Genomic DNA, 26,298 nt, shown 5'->3' on the forward strand with positions numbered 1-26,298 from the left:
GACAAGGGAGGAGGGTTGGTATTAATGGACACCACCTTCTATATAGGTTTAATGTCTACTATGTTGAATGACACTGATAAATATGAATTGATAGATAGTAGGAGACTTACTAAAATAGGGAATATGGTTCATGATACATTATATGATCTACTTATGTGTAGACAGATAACGAAAGACTTGTATGATTACTTCCTAATAAAAGAACCTTTAGTTCCACTCATAAAGGGACTTCCTAAGATGCATAAAGGTATCTTTCCCCCTCCTATACGCCCCATAGTGGCAGGTGAAAAATGGGTTACAGAGAATATCTCACACTACTTGGAATTTAAATTAGGACCAATAGTCAGAAGTCTACCCACTATAGTAAAAGATACTTATCAGTTGTTAAAATTATTTGCATCTTTTAGTAGAAAGCGATAGTGTTCCATCATCTTTCTTGCTGGCATCCCTAGATGTTAAAAATTTATTTACAGTTATTCCAAATGAATATGGTATTGAAGCCGTGAGGGAATTGTTACATAGTAATGGCACCCTAGAAAATAACTTACAATTGCTCATATGTACTTTGCTAGATATGGTATTGAATAATAATTTGTTTTCATTTCAAGATGATTTGTATATACAGACATGGGGGGTTGCGATGGGCACCCCCTGTGCCAATTCATATGCAAACTTGGTTATGTATCATTGGGAGTCCCAATATCTGTTTAATAGTAGCTTTATGCATAATATTATTTTATAAAGACGCTTTGTTGATGATATACTTATCATTTCGAATGGTGACTATAAATCATTGGAACAATTGGTTAACTATCTTGAATCTACAACTGATTTTCTAAGATTCACCTCAGAATCATCACCTTCTAAGATAGATTTCTTAGACATTACTATTTCTAGGGATGTAGAAGGTTCATTATCCACTACACTTTATAGGAAACCATGCTGGAGGAATGTGCTACTGAAATTTAATAGCATGCATCTATGATTTATCTTTCCTAATATTGTCAAGAATCAATTCATGAGAGTTTCCAAATTATGTGAAAATATTATAGAAAGAAATATACAGTTTGATATCCTGAGTGATTTATTTTTGGATAGGGGTTACCCATATGACATGTTAGAAAATATGAGATATGATATACATACTAGGGCTGATTCAAGTGTTAATACTGCCAACATTATAGATGACCGTCGTATTATTATTAATAAAGGACAATCCAACAATAGGTTTGCCTTCAAGACATATTCCAGCCACATTAATAGGAAGGTACCTTTTGTTACTAGATATACGAATGATATCAAATATATTACAGATATCATAAAGAAAAATTGGGATGTGATGCTTGTAGATCGAGATACCAGCAATATAGTGGGTATAAAACCTACATTCAGATATAGGAACAGTAAGAATCTCAAGAGGCTATTATGCTTTGAAAAAATCAAGATAAGTCCCATTGTCAGGAACGGACAATTCCAGACTTATGGTACTTTTCCTTGTACTAGATGCAATATGTGTAAGTTCATTACTAGTGAGTATCAATTCATTGTTCCTGAGTTAAACCATATATATAACTTTAATTTTCGTGCTACATGTAATACCATGAATTTGATATATTTAGCTACCTGTATTAAATGTAATGCATACTATGTGGGGCTTACCTATAGAAGGTTGAAAGATCACATTTATAATCACATTTACGATATAAGAAAGATGAATTTAACAAATGCCTTAGCTAAACATGCAAGTTTGTATCATGACCACACTTTCAAATTTAGGGTCATACAAGTTATGAAATCCATTAAGAAAGGTGGTGACAGTCAGAATTATTTAGAGAAGGCTGAACTTGAATGGATTTTGAAACTGAGATCCCATATCGAACCAGGACTTAATTGTGCTGTTAGCATAAAGCCTGCGTTAGCTGCACATAGATAATATTTTTGTATATTTTTATATATTTTTATAATTTTGTCATATAACAATTGTATTGTTTGTTACATAGTTTTTCCAGTTCGTTAGTTATTTATCCCCTTTTTTAGTCACAGTTTTACATATTTAGTACACATACATATATATATATATATATATATATATATATATATATATATATTTTTTTTTTTCCAGTATACATTTTTTCAGTATATATTTCAGATATATACCTACAGTATGGTTTATTTTATATTATACATTATAGATTACAGATATATGTCTTTAGTGAGATAAAATTTTTATTATTTATTTTTGCATTTTATATCCATATCTCACATAAATATACATATAGATGTTTTGATAATAGGTTTAGTTAGGATCCCTATATGTATCTGTCTATATCTATATTGATGTTCTTGGTTTTTAGAATATTTTCATTTGTATGTCATATCAATCGTCTTAGTTCACATTGCTGTATCATATCACAGTTTATTATCACATTTTATAGTATTAAGCATTTTTCATTGACATAATATATATTTTTAGCATTTTTAATTGTTCTAATTATTTTTATTTATCTTTATATATGTATACATGCTCATATATATATACATATGTATATTTTTGTATACATACATTTCTATATATACATATATTTTTATTTTATTTTAAGACATTCAAATGATTAATTGAATAATTGATTAATGAGAACAAGTATCTCATTAATTAGATGAGAGTTATAAAAGCAGATGTATTCAGCCCTATTTTAAAACCTGAAGAAGTGTACTGGTATGTACATGAAAGCGCTTGTTTGATATATATTTTGAATAAATCTTGTTTGCTCATCATCGTGGAGGTCTCCGCCTGCTCTATTTTGTTGTTGATGTTATAGAAAAGGTTTAGATCCCTAGACCAAGTATTTATGATGCCATTTGACTTGCCGATGTGCAGTAAATCTAACAGTAATGGGTCGGAGGATGCCTTGCATGCCAGAAACAGGTTACCTCTTTTCAATCTATAGGATACCAAGTACAGTACAGGGCGTTTGAGTTGGCCCATGTAGTATATGTTGTTTAGACCTTGAATCCTTTTAGTAAGCTATCTCTGTGGGTGTTCCATTTATTGCATGAGTCTGAACACATACATGCCAAAGGGGATATATTCAATGATTGTCCTAATGAGGGCTAAGTAAAGGGGGACAATGACATCCCTAGATATACACACAATCCCTTTGTTTATAAGCTGTGAAATATAGGAGGACTTTCTTACAACAGTAGACATATATTGGGCAAACATTGGATCACTGTCCACATAAGTTCGCAAATCCCAAACAACTGCGTCAACTCCTAGTGAGATCACATTATACCTGGGAAAAGTTCATATTCCTCAATCCATGTATAATGGCAATCTCGTACAATTCTTTCAGAAGCTTTCCTGATGACAAAATGTAACATTCAGGAAAACTACTGACAGAAAGGAAACGCCAGTGCATATGAGTGAACCCATATCTATCAAGCTAGTTTATATATACATATATATATATATATATATATATATATATATATATATATATATATACACACATACATATGTACATACATATACACAGATACACACACACACACACACACACACACACACACACACACACACACACACACACTTATATGTGCAGTGAGTGTGTGTATGTGTAATATATATGCAACTGCTACTGATCTTGGTCTTTTGACCTTTACACAGTAATTATTGTAAGGCACATGGACATCTGTTACATTCCTATGTTTAGAGGGCATTGCTAACATCTGTGCTGTTACTTAAAGGGGGGGGGGGTGAAGATGACAAAGTCATATAAGTAAATTGTTTCATAGGGGGCTAGAAGCTACACAACTGTTTTTCTTGCTTTTAATAAAAACTGAAAATCTGGGATAACAGTGAGTAGCTACTACACTATGGGATTTTTAGGCAAATTAGCAAGTGGGGATCTATTATCCGTTTGGATACTACTGTTTCACTGGCCATTTGTGAGGGTTGTAGCACTTTAGCAAAGTAACCCAAAACTGCTGTCTTCCACTTTGATGCTTTATTTCTATACATTCTGTTTCCATTTAATGCATTTTATTACAGATGAAGTTCTAGACATATCAGCAGCTTTGCTCAGGGTGCATGTAGTCTGTGCCTTGCGCCTTCTAATGTGTAAACAAACAGTCTGTTCAAATATGCATTAAGTAGAACTTGAAATGGAACCACAGAAAATGCCTGCCATCAAATGAATCTAGGTTCAAAAGAACATGGATGTCATGATGCGTTGTAAAACTCATTTATTCAAAATGACTAAAATATTGTAAGCCACATGCATTACAGCAAAACTGCATTAGATAGTTAAAAGTCAGTAATTAAAAGCAGGTAGCAAGTCTGTAAGTAGATCACAGGAAAGACACTAGTCCAGAAATTTAATAATAAGGCATAAGACAAGCAATTTGTTACGATATGTATATGATGTGCTACTACTATCTCTTTACAATCGGCTTGTTACTTACAATCGGCTTGTTACTTACTGCTGCAATGACCAGGTTGTCCTCTGCGTGTACCACTTCATCTGTAACAAGACTTGCTCCAACATCTTCATCATGTTCTGAGGTTGACACATCTGTCACTGTATCTTTGATGCTTTCCAGTGTTTTATCTCCAAAGTCCTGAACAGCCTACAAAATTAATGAAACATTAAACTGTAGCTAAACATAGTATTCTACTTGTATGGAAAGTGCAGATCTTGCAAATAACAAATGTACATATATAATATAGTGATAGGACTTGTGTGTGTGTGTGGATTTGGGGAAGTACACTTGCATGAGCAACAGAAGGAAACATTCTTATCTTCATAATTTATTTATTTAATGCATTTATTTGTCTTTGTTTACTGGGAAATTCCCATTGGGCAAAGCCTCTTTTCAAGGGAGAATCAGGAAGAAAAGCTTTGCATTACATAATTTTGAATGAGTTAAGAGTAAAAATACACTTTAATACACAGGATTAAATGAACTTCACAGGTGGTCACTATGTTGCATATGCCATATACTATCTACATCACGGTAAGCACAGACACATCTACTGAACATGACATATGCAGCATGTATGTTACATATACCATATACTATCTACATCACGGTAAGCACAGACACATCTACTGAACATGACATATGCAGCATGTATGTTACATATACCATATAGTATCTACATCACGGTAAGCACAGACACATCTACTGAACATGACATATGCAGCATGTATGTTACATATACCATATACTATCTACAGCACAGTAAGCACAGACACATGTACTGAACATGATGCATACAGCATGTAAAACGTGCATGTGAACAGAACATTCAGTATTGTTTTACAGTGTACGTACATACACTACACAGTAATATTAGCACGCAGACAGCAGAGAAGGTGTATGCATATTTTGTCCAAGCAGTTAAATTCACTTGAGACCCACAACCAGGAGATTACTACAGTAAAAGTCTGAGAATTTAGTGAGATTTGTTTGACTTAACTGCATGAGCTGGGGAATTAGTAATGGGAATAGTACAACGGCAGTGGTATTATACTGATAGGTATGACTTCATAAGGTCTGTAACTTATAAATGGATTAAGAGTTAGTAAATGAAAAAGACTTGGTAATGGGATTGTTACACACGCAGCGCCATTTGCTTGAGTGATACAACTTCAAAGACATTTTAAACTGTAGAGGAGATGAGATATTGCTGATATCTGCTAGGGTCATGGTACTCAGTTTAACAACATAATAAGAGTATAGATGGTCATCATTATGATTTTTAGTTTTTTAAGTGGGTACGGGATGCTGGTTTAGTTCCCTGACCTATGTGTACTATTCTAATAACTTGCTGGTGGCAGGCTACTTGTCTGGGGTATAATGGATACTGCAGGCAGTCTTATCATGAGAAAAGACTAGTCAGTTATCAAGTGAAATGCCACATAGTGTTGTGTTCGGATAATGTAGTCATAATCAGTGCACTAGAGCCTATCCAAAATGGAGGTCTCTGCATAGCAAAAGATAACCTCCTCCATGACAGGCTGGTAAGACTAATAATGTTTGCTCTTCAAAAGACTGACCGTTTAGCCATCTGGCACTCTTTACCACTGGCTAAGGCAGCATTCTGTCACGCTTCTACTTGTTTTTTTCTCACAACAGATTTGACTAAGGAGTGTTTCTGCATGAGAATAAATATGCATTTCATCAAAATAATGTTTGGGCATGTTTATTAATGCTACATCATTACACGGAGATAGACATATTTTATTTACCATAAATATTGCCCTTTTGCTTTAATGTGAAGCTAGTGGTCCTGTTTTAGTGCAAAGATATTTTAGACAAAATATTATATTTCAAGGAGTTCTGTCTCAGTCTTGTTTAGTTACATGTCCTTGCCTTTGCTTGCTTCACTCTTTAGTGTCTCCCATTTTTACCCTTTGGAGTCTGAAGCTCCACATGAAGCAGTCTTCTGACAATATTTATGCTGCCCTTAGAAGATCTTTCTAGAAGGCAAGGGTTACTGTATGATTGTCAGGCAGATGATACGTAGTGATGCTGTTCCTTACCTCAGGACTGCAGGACAAATATCTTTTCCATATCGAGAATGACTTAAAAGGGTGTCAGTCACTCTTTGCAACTGTTCTACTTTACCACTTCTATTACTTTTCATACATAATGTCAATAAGCTAGAATTTGAATCCAAACTACAAAATCTTGGTGTTATCCTTAATCTTATATACAGGGACCAGATTTCAGCTGTTATCAAGTCATCTTGCTTCTTTCTGGGATACACTGCCAGGATCAAATATCTGATCCTGCTTGAGGATCCTTCACTTATTCATTCTTTGGCACCCCCCCCCCATCTCCATTACTGTAACTAACATTTCCCCTGGTCTACCTGACATTGACATCACCAGCTGCAACATGGCACACTGCAGCTTAATCATTTTCTGGAATTTACCATGTCACAATACTTCTCCTGTGCTCTGCAGCTGACAGTGGCCTCCTATCCACTTTGGGATCATGTTTAAACTAACTGGATCATGTTTAAACTTCTGGTTTCATGTTATCTCCCTAAACATACATGAACTGGTCCCCCTTTCTGAAGAAGTTAATTGTTCCTTATTCCTCACCTTGGTCTTTGTGCTCTGCCTGCATGGAGGTTGGTAGAACTTCCTGGGATTTATTCTGAGACACCTGACATTCAGCCATCTGTCAGCTCTACACAGCTGGAATCTTCTAGAACAATGGCTTCAGAAGAAGAACTTCTTTAAGTCCTACTTTTTTTATTTTATTTTTAAAAAAAGACCATCTGTATCATTTTTTCCCTTTTACTCTAAGTTCATTTGTATTGTATCTATATTTTTTCTTATTTTCTGTGTTTTACTGTTTATACTAGATGCATTTTATAAGACTGCTTTCTGTATAAGCAATTTAATTAAACAGAAGTTTAAGTTATAGACAAATTTATGGTGCGTTCTTCTTCTTCTTCTTCTACTTCTTCTTTAGGTGTTCCCATTAGGGGTTGCAACAGGGGGCAATCAGTTTCCATTTCTTCCTGTCCTCCGCATCTTGCTCTGTCACACCAGCCACATGTATGTCTTCTCTCACCACATCCATAAATCTTATCTTAGGCCTTCCTCTTTTCCTCTTACCTGGCAACTCCACACTTAGCATCCTTTTCCCAATATACTCAGCATCCTTTCTCAGCACATGTCCAAACCAATGCAATTTCACCTCTCTGGCTTTGTCTCCAAACCTACCAACCTGAGAAGACCCAATAATATACTGATTCATTATCTTGTCCATCCTTGTCACATCCATTGCAAATCTTAACATCTTTAACTCTGCCACCTCCAGCTCTGACTCCTGTCTTTTTGTCAATGCCACTGTCTCTAACCCATATAAAATAGCTGGTCTCACTACTCTCCTGTAGACCTTCCGTTTCACTTTTACTGGTACCCGTCTGTCACAAATCACTCCTCACACTCTTCTCCACCCACTCCATCCTGCCTGGAGTCTCTTCGTCACCTCTCTTCCACACTCACCATTACTCTGAACTGTTGATCCCAAGTACTTAAACCCATCCATCTTCGCCAGCCAGCTCTACTCCCTGCATCCTCACCATTCCTCTATGACAAATTTACGGTATGCTATATATGGACTTTTAGTATACTGCTTGGTGTTTTAACTTTGAAGATTTAAATGAATATACACATTTGGTGGTACAGAACAACCAGCTTTTTCTGGAGTTAAATTTATTTATTTATTCACTCTTTTATTCATTCATTCATTCACTCATTCATTCATTCATTCCCAGATAATCAGGTATCAGGGAACGAAAATAGTTAGGCTAACCTAAAAATATATTACAGATTTTGTTGAAGCTATACACTTTAACAGTTATAGCACAGGAATGAATAAGATATAAAAATACATATCGACATACTCAGATATAGTTAATTTTGTAGAATGCTCATTTTGTTGACAGATATTGCATTTGGTGACTGGAGGTTTGTTGAATCCAGACGTACTGTTAGGGATACCTTTACTTATCACCCAACTCTCTAAGATCGGGCTTTCCCTCCCCACACTAAACTGGTTCTATAGTTACTTAAATGACAGACAACAGGCTGTTAGATGGCAAAACTCTATCTCTTCTTTCCTCAACACCCCTACTGGTATTCCCCAAGGATGCATACTTGGACCTCTCCTATTTAGCATATTCATAAACAATTTCCACTCATTTTCACTCACTTCTATCTCAAGGATCTGCCATTCAATACATAGATGACTCTACTATTATCTACTCTGCCAACTCCATCTCTGATCTACTTCACCTAACTCAAAAGGCCTTCTCCTCCACTGAATCCTGAGTGCAAAACAACCACATAGTCCTAAAACCAAATAAAACCAAAATCATACTATTTACCCCTAAGAAAACAACCCCCTTAAATAAAACTGAGTTCACCATTTATTCTCATAGTAAGTCTTTAATCGAAGCCATCAACCACACAGAGCTCCTTGGAGTTACTATACACCAACACATGAAATCTGACCCTATCTCATCTATGGTGGCCCTCTACTTACCAATATCTAAAGCTCTTCTAAATTCAAACTTGAGACATGCTACAATAAAATTGCCAAATTTGCAAGCAATTCTAAATACTCCACCCATTACTGCACTGCACTTAAGTCATTTAAATGGCTAGAACTACTAAACTCTCTCTCCTAACCTCTCACTCGGCCAGCTTCTTTATTAATTCTCAACAGCCAAGAACTGGAATGCTCTGCCTCTGTCCATTAGAACAACTCAAAATCCCACCTGTTTTAAAACTTCCCTTCACAACCACCTATTCTCATGCTGGACGTGTACCTGCACCAAGCAGCCCCCCCCTCCCCCCATAATATGTATGCCACCCTGTTTCTTGCCAACCTTATTTTTGTGTGAGATAATACTACTGTAGATAGAACACATGGAGACAGCATACCATGTAGATTGCACTTATTGTTGAGATTATACTTTTGCACATTTCTCTCATGGGTTTTTACTCTACATTTTGTATACACTTATTCTTTATAATTAATTTTTTTGTAATCCAAACTGTTAATTTCTTGTACTGTGGAACTTTACTCCTCAGGCCTCCAGTGAAAATGGGTTCTCTTGGCCCAATGGACTTTTCCAGTAAACAAAATGCAAATAAATAAATAAATGTGTTTGGTTAAGGTCAATTTCTGATATGCTGAAAGGTTCACGAATTAGGGATAGGCTATGTGTGCAAGTGTTTCCCAGTTAGTGTTAGAGTATGGGCTAGGTAATGGAAGAGTTTCAGTGTTGTGAATGTGTGGCAACATATGCAGGGTTTCAGCATTAGAGGTGGGAGTGTTTCCACACGTGTTTGCTGGTTAAAGTTGGGGTTGAGTAACGGAATAGTTTTAGTATTGTGCATATTTGGATATGTATATGAAGTATATCCAAGTGACTTGAGTAATTTAACTGTTGGGGAAAGATTTTTTTTCATGAAAAAAATGTATACGGTTTGGTTAAGGCTAGCTTTAGCAAACATGAGTAAAGTGTTGTAATATTCCAACTGCGATGTTTTAATACAGAATTAAACACATATTCAATTATGTTGTGTTATGACATAAGTATACGGTATTGTTTTCTGCATTTCTGTATACTCACAAACTCTGTATATTGAGTAGGGATTCTGTACTGAGTAAAGGAACATGTCTATTTCTGTGATGTTGTTTGTGTTACTTGTTAATTTCCAGTCAAGTACACTTTGATTTCCTGTACATTTATCTATTCTAATTGTTGTAGTATCACTTAGTTTAAGCCAAATAAATTAATGTTAAGTTTGTGTTTGACTAAAGTTTGTGATCGCAATGGCTTTGGCCAGTTAATGTTAAATTCACCTAGAATAATAACATATTTGCCATGTGATCAGTAATGCACTGATTGTTTGGACTGTAGAAACGTACACTGTTACTACATGCAGTACTTTGTTTATTTAGGTAAATAGTAATGGGGTGTACCTAGCTTTGGCAAGTCTAGAGACTGACAGGTCTGTGCTGAGTGTTTGTAAATGATTTCAGATTAGTTTAGGAGTTCCATTTGCTATGTTTTGACAGTTGTTCAACTCATATTACATTGTAGTTGGGAAGGGGGATGGTAGAATTTCTATCCCCGGGATTCAATAACACCTACAGTAAGTGTACACCGTTCTGAGTAAACAGACAACACAGGTGTAACTCACACCTTCTTCCTCCTAATTTTAGTTTTCCTACTGATATTATTGCAGATTTAAATATTGACAGGGATTCATAAAGTTTACCACAAAGTGTTGACAACATGTACACTTAGTGTAATCTTTCTGAGTGACTAGAAAGCACAAAAATGTGGTAGGGATATTCTTGAATACATATTGTATACACTTAGTGTAGCCTTTATTGAATCTGGCCCTATGTCTTTTATTTTTGGTTTTTGGCCAGGTGTCTCATAGGACAGCAAATTAATTATGCTCAATCCAGCTGTGACGTTTGGTGATTTTGTTATGGATGTTTTACATTGGTAATGTTCCATGCCCAGATTCATGTTAGAAGCAGAACATGGCTTAAACCAGAACACCATAATAATGAGATTATAGCCCCTGGCTATAACATAATACGCAGAGATAGAGTAGAGAAAAAGGGAGGTGGCGTAGCGATATTGTTCCAAAATCATCTCACCATTGAACAAATTGATTATAACACCCAAGAAATCAAAGATGTTGAACTAATCTTTGTCGAATTAAAACTAAACTCAAATAAACATATCATTATTGCAGGTGGCTACATTCCACCAGGCAATAACACTACGATAATGGAAAACCTGCTAAACTGGATCTCAAACTCCATGCCACAAGAAACTGTACTATTAGGTGACTTTACTATTGACTGGCTGAACTGCTCTAGCCACACTCCAACTACCCACATTAACCCCCATAGATTTACCCAAATTATATCCACCACAACCAGAACAGACAAAACCTCAAAACGCGAACACATCTTAGACTGGATTCTATTATCTGACCCCACTCTGGCATGGCACTCTGGCTGTCTACCTGGCAGTCTAAGTGATCATCAACCAACCTTCCTAATTCAGAACAGACCCCATTACATAAGCCAACCCAACCTCAGAGTAATACGTAACAAAATTACCTTTAAAACAACTGACGTCATCAATTCACTACAAAGCTGTAATTGGACACCCCTAAAACTACTATCTCTAGACGACGCCGTACAGTACTTTAACTCCACTTTCCTGCAAATCCTAAACTGTCATGTTCTCTCCAGAACTATAAAACTAAAAGCTAACTATGCTTCATGGCTAACTAAAGATACTAAGATTACAATGAAAGAGAGGGATCTGGCCTGGAGTCAATATCAAAAGAATAAAACCAGTAATCTGAGGCAAACCTACCAAGAACTTCGAAACAAAGCCAAAAAACAAATCAAACTAGACAAAGTAACTACTACAAAAACATGCAGGAAAAATATGCCAACAACCCTAAGAAATTTTGGGCTACAATAAAAGGCATAATCCACCCAGGTAAAGCCACCACCCCAACCCCAGTACTACCAAACAACCATGACAACATTCCCACACAATTTAACAAGTTCTTTACCAAAACAGTCCAAACCCTTACCAATGCCCTCAATACCACTTGCAGCCCTATACCAGGTGCTAGCAAAACCCACCCAACTACTCAAAACAATACCACCAACTTTTCCCTACACCCTGTACCCACTGAAATTATTTCAAAGTTCTTTAAGAAACAAAAACCAACTACACTAGCTGCAGACACCCTACAAGCCGAATTCCTTCAGATAGCAGCAGACGCCATAGCCTATCCCGTGTCCATCCTCATACACAGGTCACTTACAGAATTCAAAGTCCCCACCCTGTGGAAAACATCACACATTATTCCAATGCATAGAGGGGGCAACTCCTTTGAACTCACCAGCTATCGCCCATTTGAAATACTCTCACCTCTATCCAAGATATTAGAGTTGTACATTCCCAACTACTTCGGTACCTCTTATAAAATAACTTAATCTCCAAAACTCAGCATGGCTTTAGACCATCCCACAGCACCACCACAGCATTACTATAATTTACAGATACAGTTAACCACAATAGAAACAAGGGACTATTTGTATCTTCCATTTTCTAAAGCCTTTGACATGGTAGACCATAACATTCTTCTCCAAACTTTATCTACCCTAAGCCTCAGCCCCTCCACTATATTATGGTTTACTAGCTATTTATCTGGTCGACAGCAAGCAGTCCTATGGCATGACCAGCTGTCCCCCCTGCTACCAGTATCATTAGGTGTCCCTCAAGGATCCATCCTTGGCCCACTATTGTTCTCTCTATTCACCAATCACATCAATTCCTCCTCACAGCATCAGTAGTACAATACACAGATGACACCACCCTTATAAGTGCCACCCCCACCTTAAAGGAACTGCAAATCCTCACCCAAAACACTTTTACTCTAGCCGAAACATGGCTCACAAACATAAAACTTATTCTTAACCCCCAAAAACTAAATTAATTATTTTTGGCCCAGTTCATGCTCCCCCCTCAACAACACTTTCACCATTCACTCAAAAGATAACATTCAAATCAATCCAGCTGCACACACTAAATTCTTAGGTGTAGAAATAGACAATAACCTCAAATTTGACATTCATATAGCACAAACCATTAAGAAAGTTAATAAAAACTAGGACTTCTCTATAGCAGTAAACACTTTATAACTAAACAAACCAAAGCTGCTATTACAAGAACTCATCTCTTATCCGTCCTTCTCTATGCCTCTCCCATCCTTACTAATCTCCGCCAGAGTGATCTGAACAAAATGGAATCTTGTTATAACAAAATAGCCAAGTTCACTACTGAAACCTCATACAAATCCCACCACTGTCTCGCCCTTAACCAACTCAATTGGCTACCTCAACTATTTCTGTTTAATCAACTCACAATAGCGTATAATCTCTTCTACCTTTCAGAAAAAACCCTGCACTTCAAAATATAATTAACCCCCACATTCCTACCAGAGCCTTACGATCTAGTTCTCAGAACCTAATAAGTGTTATCAGACACAAAAATGATGCTGGCAAATCTCTTTGCCTGCACTATTGCCAAAATCTGGAACTCACTACCTACCAAATAACCTCCACTATTCAATTTAAGAAACTCCCGAGAACCCACTTCTCAAACAATTGGCTCTGTTCATGCTACTCCCCAGGTTAATTTGCACCAATATCATGTTCAAGGATTCTACTAAAGGTCCCCTAATTCCTTTCACTGTAAAGCTTAATAATCACTGGTTATTTCTGTAACAAAATATTGAGAGTACTCATAATTTAGAAAGACAAAAAAAATGTTTTTTCTTGGGTTTATATTTTATATTCTATATAAACCCTACTACTAGAATTCTGTATGCTGACTTTACTAAAGGAATTGTTAATCTATACATAACTTATGTTTCTTTGGAACCTATATCTATGTATGATATTCTTGTGTAATTGCTTTATGACATGCTATTGGAGCTTTTTTCCCCGGGCCTCTGCTGAAAATAGATGTGTGTCCAGTCGGACTTTCCAGGTTAACAAATGTAAAATAAAATAAATAAATAAATTCACTTTCACTGATAAACATTATCTGAAACTCGACTGTGAAATCTGACATAACTATGCATTGTGACTCTAGTGACATGCCTTTGAACTTTATTGGCTGGAATAATGTCTGAAGGCAATCAGAGGACAATGGAAAGGCTACAAGAACCCCATCAACTTTAATGTATGATTAACAGCCTTTCAAGAATTAAATCTTACCAATTTTATGAAACATGACTTTGAATATCACCCACTCATTGTACTTGTGTGACGTATTATCTCAACATGATACAATTTCTGGAGTAATCTGCTAGTCAGAAAGATGTCAAATTTTTTAGTAAACATATTGCCAACATCTGCAAAACATAGCTGTAAAAACACTCTGAATTGGAACATAAGCATATTATTTCAGTTTAGTTCATCCTCACTGTTACAATATTAATATGACTGTCTACAAGACCAAGACTGAATAACTCACAATAATTTTGGTAAGCTTTTTCTTTCTTTTTTATACATACATTGTGGGTCATTTGTATCTCAGAGGCTACTGGCCTTTACAGTTTGAATCGTGTGAGGAAGATGGGGATTCATTATGCACAGAGTCATATCCGGCATTACTGCTATTATCTGAGGGCTCATATAACCATGTCATTTTACAGAACACAGACTACAGGGTAGTTGTTTTTTCTTGATTTATATAAATGCTGCAAATCTGTGACATTCATAAATAGCCACTATACCACAGAATTTTTAGGCATATTAGCAACTGTCCTTCATTGGCCAGTTCTGGGACCCAGTCATTATATCAAAGTAACCCTACCATCTTATTCTTTCACTTGGAGGTAATGGTTTTTAAATTACATTCTCATTTGAAAAACGTGTATGATACCAGTAAAGTCTTGCAAGGTAAAGTCCTGTACTGTTCCTAGACCTTCAGATGTATAAACAATCTTGTTTAAATAGGGACCAAGTACAACATGAAAAGAATCCTCAAATAACAATGCTTATGAATGTCTATTCCAAAGAACATGGATGTTCTGGGGTGCCACTGCAATCCATGTTTATTCAGAAAGACCAAAATGCTGAATGCCAGCTGCTAATTACCCACCATGCATTAGACAGCTAAATGTAACGACTGACTGTTCAGAAAGCAGGTGATCACTTGGAAGAAAATGGTCTGTAAATGTCTTAATAAGCTCTAGTATTAGCTAAAGAGGAAAAAAGCAATAAGAGGAATTTGTACACAATATGTATACAACATGTGCAATGTGTGCCACTTGACAATTAATGTGCTACTCACTGCTGCAGTGCTCACACTGTCCTCACTGTATGCAGTTTCATTTGTAATGAGATTTGTCCCCTCGCCTTCATCATATTTTTTGGCTGAAGACTCTGTGGCTGTGTCTTTAATGTTTTCTGCTCCATGATCTCCAAAGTCCTGTATATCCTGTGTAAAGAAGAAATATTCAATACAGTATTCTGTGACTACAGAATATAAATCCACACAGCACCTGTGAGACTGTATTTTAACGAAAATAAACACTGAAGGACAGAACAAGATGCAAAACACAAATGCGTACCTGCAAAAGCAGGTAAAGAACTTTAGTTTTTAACAAATGAGCTGTCGCATTTTCAATTATTTCTGGTAAATTTACCTTTTACAGCAGGTTGTATACTTTCTCAAGTTTAGTTTACTACGTCTGTGTGATTAAGGCAATTTTTTCTGCTGTCAGAAGGGATCCTGCTTAAAGACTGTGAATATTCTGAGAAGACTTAATAAGCACTTCTCTGAATATCAGCAGAGGACTGAGTCTAGTGAAGTTATTTATTTATTTATTTTTTTATTGAACTTGCTCATCAACACTCTTGGCTTTGCAACTTTTCAGATGCCAATTTATACGTAGAGCATACTAAACACCACACAAATTAGAGCTAATATATAATAAAGAAAACAGAGCCGTGGTGGTACCACAGTAGCGTTGTTACCTCACAGCAGGAGGTTCTCCCATTCGATTCTCGGCTGGGCTTGGGAGTGCCTTCTGTGTGGAGTCTGCATGACCTCCCCACGGTTGGGTAGCATTCAGAAGACATGCGTGCGCAAATGGGTGTGCCTTTGTTGAAGTTTGGGTGTCGAGCTGGCACCTCAGCGTTTCGTAAAAATCTACTGCCAATCATTAGCGGACCAGAGTTCTGCTGTGGCGACCCCTTAGCGAGAAAAGTCGAAAGACAAACAACAACATATAATAAAGAAAACAGATGTTGGAGGTGTAAATCACTATCAACAGTCAATTGGCAACACATGTTCTATGAATCCCATTTACTTAAATAATATTGGGAAAGTATTATCTATTTGTTACAGGCACTGCTCACTGATGATTCCAACTTACAAAATCTCTAGTTTTGTTGAATACACCTGTGTCGTCCTGAGTTCCAAGGCAAAAATTTCTAATTTTGTGGACTCTCCTTGCTATTGCAAGGAAAAATATTACACAGAACTGTAAAGAGGTAACTCTTCCCAATTTTAAACATTTCAAGAACATGGTTTTATCAGTCTCGCAGTTGGAATTGAAAACAATCAAGGAAAGAACAGAACGACCTACTTCCTTAAGCACTGCCTGGCAAAAAGTAAATCAAGTGCTGGAAACAGAAGACTGTAATAAATTATATTCTTATTCAAAGATGCATTCAAGAAAACAAAAGTTTTTTTCAAGTATAGACAGCCTATGTAAATAGTTGGTTTTGTAATGATTGTTTTTGGAATTGTTTCTCCACTTTAAGTTTTGACTTTGTAAATATTTCTTTGATATATATATATATATATATATATATATATATATATATATATACATATATATACTGTATATATGTTTACGTTTCTGAAAAATCAATAAAAATTTATTCAGTAAAAAAAAAATTCAGGCTTTGCTCTTTTAACTATAAAACTGTCTGACTATGTTTTAAAAAGAAACAGTTTTGATCAGTATCAGCAAGCAGTCTCCCACTGAAAGCACTCTTCAACTTTTTAAGTGTTATATGAACAGGTATAATAAACAGTGCTGCACATTTTGTCTTAAATTAAACATGTCTCAGGCTAGCAGAAATGCAGCTAGGGTGAGGCAAAGGAGGCAGCCCCCCAGGTGCAAGGTGTCACGAGGCTTGATTGGCAGATCCATTTTTTTTCAATTTCTTGTTCCTTGAGTAAACATGAAGGCATGCAGTATAGAAGGAGGCCATTAAGACAGCTCCTCCTGTTTGGGAGGGAAGGAATACCACATCAGAGAACAGATCTGGAAATTTTTATATATTTTATATTTGTATTTTTTTAATTTTTTTGCTGTCACACAGAGCATTACGACATAAACCATTAGGACCTGGCATTTCTCCTTAAGAGAGAAGGGAAGGACACCAAATTAGAGAACAGATCTTTTGTTTTTTGTGTTTTTTTTTTTTTTTGTTCCTCAACCTCTGGGCCAAATAAGCTGACTACAGCTCTGCGTCTCAGCACAGTATGAAAGCAATAAGCAAATACAAAGAGCTAGCAATGTGTTTTGCACTGGTTTCAGGAGCATGTAATTTTTCCAATGGATCTTTTACCATATCTATAAATAACAAGAGTACAAACATGGAAGTCCTGGAATATTATCACAGTTTCACATGGTTTGTGGGTCTGGCATTTTAACAGTTATTTTCTTTGTTATGTTGTACAGGCTTCAGAAGTTTATGATGCAGCATGGAGTTCTGTTTTGATTCGTTTTATATTTACTTTCAGGTACAGTTCAGAGCTGCAAACGGGAACTTTTGCCTCTTTTCCAGCCTATGTGTAAGAATCTTTGTTGCTGTATTGCCTTATTTAATCTAATCAGTTCAAACCCGACCACCAACTTGTTTAACCAATGAAAGTACACATATAAACATGATAAATATCAGAATTCTCATTCTTTTCAAAATCAAGGTAGTCCATTTAATGTTGTCTTAGCAGTGACGCTCCTTCTTAGATTTGCTGACTGTCATAAATCTTTTTAATCTTTCACCCAAAGTGAGCACGACAGACCTAAAGGTGTTTCTCAGATGTTGTGTTACAGTTTTTTGGATATACAGCCAGTAAATCAGTTTACATTATTCACCCAAACTTGTACCTGTTATCAACCTACTTTTGCATATGCTGTTTTCTTTTGTCATTGCTCATTTTATGCCTGAAGCCGTCAATCCCTTCACCATGTATCTCCTACACTAGTATTCTTCCTGTACACCTATTCTATTAATCTTCAATCTTATTTTCCACTTTTAAAATTTAATCCTTCATCTCTGTTGCTCTGTCACATCTCAGATCTATCTTTCATCTCCAATGTCAAAGCACAAAGGAATAGAGTCCTGACAGCAGTACTCGTGAGCCAGGTTCAGTAAACTTGCTCTGACATTGGACGGGCCAGTTGTGGGGACAACACTAAAAGGCCAAGTTTCACTTGTCTGTTCTAGGGTGGAAAGGGGGCCAGTATGTTGTGAAATGAAGCATTCCAGTGAGGCAACATGAAGAATCATGATGTGTGATCTTGCTAGACAATGGGGGCTGTTAACAGCTGAATGCTGCACACATTCTGTGTGTGCGTGTATACACGTACATGTGTGGGTGGAAGAACTCACCATCAGGCCAGAACTGCAGACCCCATTTTGGTCAGACACCCATCAGGCCACTATGGATTGGGGAGCTAAGGACTATACAATAAAAATAACTTTCCAACTATTGAAGGACAAAGGCCTTCCAATGCTGAAGGTGGGGACAAAATTAAAGAAAACGAACACCCACAGCCCACCTCATCAGCAACATTTAATGTACAAGCTTTCTTACTTTTATGAGATTAGTTTCTTCCACAGGAAATATAGCTGGTTATACAATATTATTGCAATTACCAGGAGCTGAGTTCTGATTACGTTTAAAACAAAAAAAAAAAATTTGACACAAAATTTAGACTTATGTTTTATGTTGTGGGCACAGCCCTCCTCCACACAGAAAGTGTTGCCCACTCCTTTGCACAGGAAGCATTTCCCCCTGTACTTCCTTATTTAATATAATCAGCTCCATGAACATTGAACAATATGGAAAAGGGACATTTCCCATAAATGACGAATGTCAGTTATAGTGTGCTAGCATCATCTACAACAAATGTATACAACAACGATGTAGTAGGTCCATGTTCCATAGTGTTCATTCCAACTCCCAGGGCCTGCAGGATCGCTAATACTTAGTGTCCCTTCAAGAAAAAATGAAGCTGTTCTCCCTTTCATTATAATAGCGAAAAGAGAGAAAAGGATACTATTCTTAGTGACGACTGATGGCTTTTGTTGATGTTGCCATGTATGTTGGCCTAAACAGAGGCAACAAAAAGACCATTATAATAACATCCACATACATACCCTCTCAGTAAAACATTTCCATCTACTTATGTTCCCTTTATGAACTTAATATTCCAAGATTAGAGAACATTATATTTACATTCTTTATTAGGCACAACTTTCCTCATCTGTTTCAACAATTTATTTGTTTAATACATCAAGCTAACATGTAATATAATCAAACTGCATTTTCATTCATGTGATCCAAGCACGTTCCGTACCTAAAATTATCTCTTTGGCCATGCCCTACTGCCTTATTTGTTTACGTGCCAGTGAAAGATGTTATGTCAGAATTCATTTTGTAGTCCACACTTCTGCATATTGCACATGGCAGACACTTTTACATCTCTTACTTTATCTCTTGTTGGTTTAAGTTAAGCAAGTTTGTTTCTGGAAGGTAACACATGACTGGTGACATGGTTTTTTAACACACAACATGCATTTAAGCCAGTAACTTCAGACAAATCAAAGTTCTTTGACCTGCAGCAGAGGTTTAGTCAAACAAACACTTTGGTGGCTAATAGAACAACACTGACTGCACATATTTGTTACAACATTTTACGTAATTATATGGTCATTTGACTTTTTTGCATAATTACCATTTTCATGCTGTGTTGTAAAGCAGAACGGTACCAGTCTAGTTCTAGGAATGGGACGAAAAGGAATTTGCGCACTCTTCTATTACCATATGTCTTGACATCATCTTATTTCATAGTTCACTTAAATATTTCACCAGATTTTCCTCTTTGTTTGTACTGCCAACATTACCAGGATTTCCAGTTATTCTAATATATCTTTTCTTTCTGTGAGTCATCTGGCTATTTAGGATATTTATTATCAAGTTTGCAACCATTGGAATTTGTCTTCACTAGTCTGCTCAGCTCTTTCCACTTAATTTATAAATACAGCAGTTTTTTGTGGCCACAAACCTTTTGCCATAATTTTTTAATGCTGATCAGTTTCTACTAAGTCTACTTTCATGACCGGCATTGTTGTTCAGTAGTCTGTCACCAATTTTAGTATGAGCTCTGCCACCTTCTGTTCTTTGTTTTGAAACTGTTAGCCTGTTAAGATAGCTAATGGTACATTTTTAATATAGCACTATTTGTTTTCCTGCTTTAGTGCAGTCTGTTTTTGGAGTATTTTTCTTAATCTGATTTACTCTGGATGCACCTACTTGTTTCAAAACCTATACCTCCTGTGGTGTAGACTGATTTCCTAATTCTATTCCATATCAGCATACAAAGAATTTTTCTGTATTAATTCAAACTACATTTCAATGGAGCCTTAAAAGTGGTTTTTGCACAATTTTTGTACATGCTGGACACAAACTAATAAAAAAGTCCGTGCAAGTGAAAACTAAGAATTCGGTGAACTGAAAGCTCATTTATAACCATTCAGATCCTTCTAATGATGGTAACCAGTGTTGAAATCACATACCATCGCCTGTACTACAGCATCATCTGGAACGCTATCTTGACTGTGCTCTGCAAGTGAAGTGCATAGCTGCTTATCTTATCAGTAGAATCCTGAATGTCCTACATAAAGGATACAGCAGTTTACTGGCAGTAAATAAAGGCATTCTGATGTACTGAGAATTCATACAGATTCACAGTTACCATATTACCTCCCGTGCCATATACAATGAACCACATTTTAGGTAGACTCCTACTGTAATGCATATATGTATGTATGTGTGAGTATATATACATACATACATATATATATATATATATATATATATATATATATATATGTATACATAGTTACACTTCATAATCTCGAACTACTGAAATCCCGAATTTCATTAACCCGAGACTGTGAAGCCGAAAACCAGAATGCCGAAAGTGCATAAGAGCAAATTAGAATATCTCAAATCCACACTTATGCATTTCCAGTACGTTGCATGTAATATTATGGTGCCTGAAATTGCAGGTGAGTGAGATGTTTGTGTATGTTTTTGTGCATTGTATGTGTGGGTAAGGGTAGGGAGGTGTAAGTGTGAGTGTTGGATTTGTTGGTGTTTGTGTGTGTGTGTGTGTGTGTGTGTGTGTGTGTGTGTGTGTGTGTGTGTGTGATGTGTATTTGTGTGCGAGAGAGTGGAGGATGCCGTGGTGCGAGTTTTTTTTTTTTTTTTTTTTATATTATCTAGGATCTCGGAACTGGTATATATAAGTAGGGGTGTGTGAGGGGCACAGCCCCTCACATGGGGGGGGGGAGGGGGGCTTGCCCCCCTGCTTATATGTAGTGTAGGGTTGTGTGGTTTGTGTGCTGTGGGTGGAATGGCGTGTGTGTTATGTGGTGTCTGGTGTATGGTGTATGTATGTTCGTGATTATGGGTTTCAGTTTTGTGAATGGTTCGACTTTATAGTCTCGGGTTACTGAAATTCGGGATTTCAGTAATTCGAGATTATGAAGCGAAACCATATATATATATATATATATATATATATATATATATATTTATATTTATATATATATATATATATATATATATATATATATATATATATATATATACATACATACACACACACACTTATTGTCAGGATGGCATTACTTTGAATGACTGAATGCAAACAGAATATTCACAATAATTTAGATGTATAAGATGCCACTAATTTCACAGAATTTAACCATAAAATAAAATAAAAATTAACTACACCAGTGGTAAAACCAAGTGATATGACTTTATTGTGATGCGTACAAAAAAGTGACTAAGCGCTTTCTCCCTATTCAACAATGGGCATCATCAGAGTCACTTCACAAAATTACTGGAAAATTCTCCTTCACCTGAAAAAGAGCATCTGTTGTTTGCTATGCCTGGCTCTACCTCCAAGGTCCACTAAAGAGCAGTATAGCCAAATTAGAAACTATCTTGTTATGTTGAAGTCTACCGCTGCTGCTCATTTTATTCCTGATCACTGCTTGCTCTATCTTTACAAAACTGTCAAACACAAATTCAGCAGCTGGTACCTGCAAAGACAAACTGGAAAAAGGAAACCTGAAGCTGCAGAAAGTGCCCCCTTACCTGATAAAACTCAGAAACAGATGCCATAATAAGAACAGAAGGCTTGTCGACATCCTAGATAATGCTGAAAGAAGCAGTATACTAATCTTCTCAAAAGAGAAACTGATAGAGATAGTAACACACAGACACAATGATCGTAGAATGTGTACACTGAATGCTGAGCTCAGGATGTTCTGCTTAATACAGACACTATGATCGTAGAATGTGTACACTGAATGCTGATCTCAGGATGTTCTGCTCAATGCAGATGCCATGACCATGGAACATATACATTAAATGCTTAGTTCAGGACCCTTTGTTCAATGCCGACACCATGATTGTAGAATGTGTACACTGAATGCTGAGCTCAGGATGTTCTGCTCAATGCAGATCCACGACCACAGAACATGTACATTGAATGCTAAGTTCAGGCATTTTGTTCAAGTGCTGATGCCATGATTGTAGAATGTGTACACTGAATGCTGAGCTCAGGATGTTCTGCTTAATACAGACACTATGATCGTAGAAAGTGTACTCTGAATGCTGAGCTCAGGGTATTCTGCTCAATGCAGATACCATGACCATAGAACATGTACATTGAATGCATAGTTCAGGACCCTTTGCTCAATGCCGAAGCCATGATTGTAGAATGTGTACACTGAATGCTGAGCTCAGGATGTTCTGCTTAATAGAGACACTATGACTGTAGAATGTGTACACTGAATGCTGAGCTCAGGATGTTCTGCTCAATGCAGAAACCATGACCATAGAACATGTACTTTGAATGTTTAGCTCAGGACACTCTGCTTAATGCAGACACTATGATTGTAGAATGTGTACACTGAATGCTGAACTCAGGATGTTCTGCTCAATGCAGACACTATTGATTGTAGAATGCGTACACTGAATGCTGAGCTCAGGATGTTCTGCTCAATGCAGAACCCATGACCATAGAACATGTACTTTGAATGTTTAGCTCAGGACAATCTGCTTAATGCAGACACTATGACTGTAGAATGTATACACTGAATGCTAAGCTCAGGACTCTCTGCTCAATGCAGACACCAAGATCATAGAATGTACACACTGAATTCTGAGCTCAGGACCCTCTGCTCAATGCAGACACCAAGATCCTAGAATGTGTACACTGAATGCTGAGATCAGGACACTCTGCTCAGTGCAGACACCACAATCGTAGAATGTGTACACTGAACGCTGAGCTCAGGATGCTCAGCTCATTGTAGACACAATGATCACAGAATGTGTTCATCATAAGTTGATAGGTGTTTACTAGACTAACAAGCACAAGGGCCTTTTTACGCATAGCCATGCATCCCAAATCTCTGACAAGCTCTCATACCCTTGATAAGTATAAGCAGGGGCTTGCAAGATGAAGCATTTACAAGCAGGGACCTGGGAGATGTGTAAGCAGAATGCTGAGCTCAGGACACTGTGCTCAATACACACATTACAGGCCTGCCAAAAACTTATTCTCATCTGACTTAATACTTTCGAGAAGAAAGAAAATCTCTTGAAATCTTCTCCTTATAAAACCTTTTCAATATGACCTGCTAAACTGCACTCTGACTAGAAACTGAATCCTTAACACAAAGAGCTAGAAATGCCTTCCTTCCAGTTTGTCATTTCTGTAAAAGACTGAAGTTAACATACAAGCCACTGTATCTGGCTAAATGTAACACAACGTTATACAGTATGAAAACTGTTCCACAGTTACGTGACCACCAAAACTTGAAGGGCAATTTTGCGTCATCTCAGAAAATTAGAGTGGTCAGGCATAGATTATGCAACAGCACAGCCTCTATTCTAGAAAAGTTGGAAAGTAATCAAACATTCCAATTAACAGCCCAAATTTTACATATAATGAGAAGTATTTCATTTGTAAACAACTGCCTAGGATATCCTAAGCTATTTTGAAAAGAGAAGACAACAGTAACACAAGTCACATTCTGTAACTTCAGGAATGATGGCAAACTAATTGCAGATATCATAATAATGATAGATGTCTCAATGTAATTTGCAGAGACAATGAAGGGATGCATGGCTATTCCATTAAATACTGGTCTATAGGGCAATATAACAATTTCTTAGCTTCTCAATGAACCTTCCTTATGCCATAAACAAAACAGTGCTTTAGGAAAGATACTGATGCAACCATTAACAAACTGCTAGCTAAACAGAGAGAAAAATATGAAAACTAAACTCAAGGAACTGGAGAGGCATTATGACTCAGAGGTAACAGGTCAGCCTAAAAACTACAAAGTCTAGAGTTCTCTCCATGTCTGTATGGGTTTTCTCGTTGTATTCTGATATCCATCCACCTCCCAAAGGCTATTCTATGTGCAATAAAGTGCAAACTGGATAAGGATGCAACTCAATCACAACTGGATGACTTGTGTACACTTTATGGTTACAATCTGTGCAGCACATATCTTTGTAAACTCGTATAATCTTCTCTGTAATCCAACTCTGTCACATACCTAAGCAACACAGAGAATGTGTATGTGTATGTATATATCTATAGATCTATCTATTTATCTGTATCTATATATCTGTATACGTATGTGTGTGTGTGCATGTATGTGTGTGTGTGTGTGTGAAAAAGGAAGATTTTTGTGTTTTTTTTTTTTTGCTTTTCGAGTTTTTGGAAACTCGATCATATGGTCCCAACCAAATGAATTTCAAGTTGCTGAAAACTCGATCACCTCACATAGGCCCATATATATATATATATATATATATCCATACATATATATATATACACACACACACACACACACACACACACACACACACACACACACACACACACACACACACACACACACAAACACACACACACACACACACATGGGTCACTTTCAGATCATTGAACTTTTAAAATATCGACTTTCATATGGCTGAGACCATATGCTCGAACTTTTAAAGCTTTGAAAGGTCTGAATGGAGATCTCCATACCATGCGTAATGGGAAGATGTCCCTTTTCTGCAATGTAGTGCGATCTCGGAGTTGGTATAGTTAAATAGTGGGTGGTGTAGGGGGGCTTGCCCCCTGCTAGGAACGTGTAGTTTTTTTTTTTTTTTTACATGGTCGAACTTTTAAATGTTCAATCATATGTTCTCGGTCATTTGAAATTCGAACATTTGAAAGTTTGACCATGTAAAGTAGACCCATGTACACACACACACATATATATATATATATATATATATATATATATATATATATATATATATATATATGTATGTGTGTGTGTGTGTGTCTACTGGAATTCACTGAAACTGTTAGAGAGAGTTTTTCATTGTGTGTTCCTTAAACCTCCTGTAATCGAGGTTCATGGGATATATGCTAAAGACCCATTAAAGACTTCAAGTGTTTCAGCTACATGACTATTTTACATTTTAAGTCTTTATAGTTACATTCAGGCCAATAAAGCTCAACCCCACTAGCTGTGGATGTGGATGTTTTGGCTTTTTTATTGACCTCCTCAGTACAACTGCCAGTGTGGCCTTTTTACTTTCTGGTTTATATACAAAACTGCAAAACTTTGATGTGAAAATGTTATTCCAAGAAAGTTGGAAAAAAGTCAGTGTCCCACAGCATATGCTCCAAGACATAATCTCATAACATGCAAAGAACAAACAATGTTCTTAGAGAGAGGGGCTGTGAAGTCCCCACTCAGGGCCAGTAATCAAGGAGCCTGAATCCTCACCACTAACACTGGAGA

General features: G+C 36.6%; 1 protein-coding gene across 1 annotated transcript in view; it reads right to left on the reverse strand.

Moving 5' to 3' along the window:
- SYNE2 (spectrin repeat containing nuclear envelope protein 2) overlaps nucleotides 1-26,298 on the reverse strand; it is a 3,814,665-nt gene that overhangs the window by 1,604,458 nt on the left and 2,183,909 nt on the right. Inside the window, exons 67-68 of the mRNA XM_044073561.1 lie at nucleotides 15,452-15,598; nucleotides 4,483-4,629 (exon numbers count right to left, since the gene is read on the reverse strand). Coding sequence (XP_043929496.1) covers nucleotides 4,483-4,629; nucleotides 15,452-15,598 — 294 coding nt within the window. The remainder of the gene's footprint in view (nucleotides 1-4,482; nucleotides 4,630-15,451; nucleotides 15,599-26,298) is intronic.

Source organism: Protopterus annectens, chromosome 6.part0, assembly GCF_019279795.1.
Source record: "Protopterus annectens isolate FY-2018-M chromosome 6.part0, PAN1.0, whole genome shotgun sequence".
NCBI classification, from domain to species: domain Eukaryota; kingdom Metazoa; phylum Chordata; order Ceratodontiformes; family Protopteridae; genus Protopterus; species Protopterus annectens.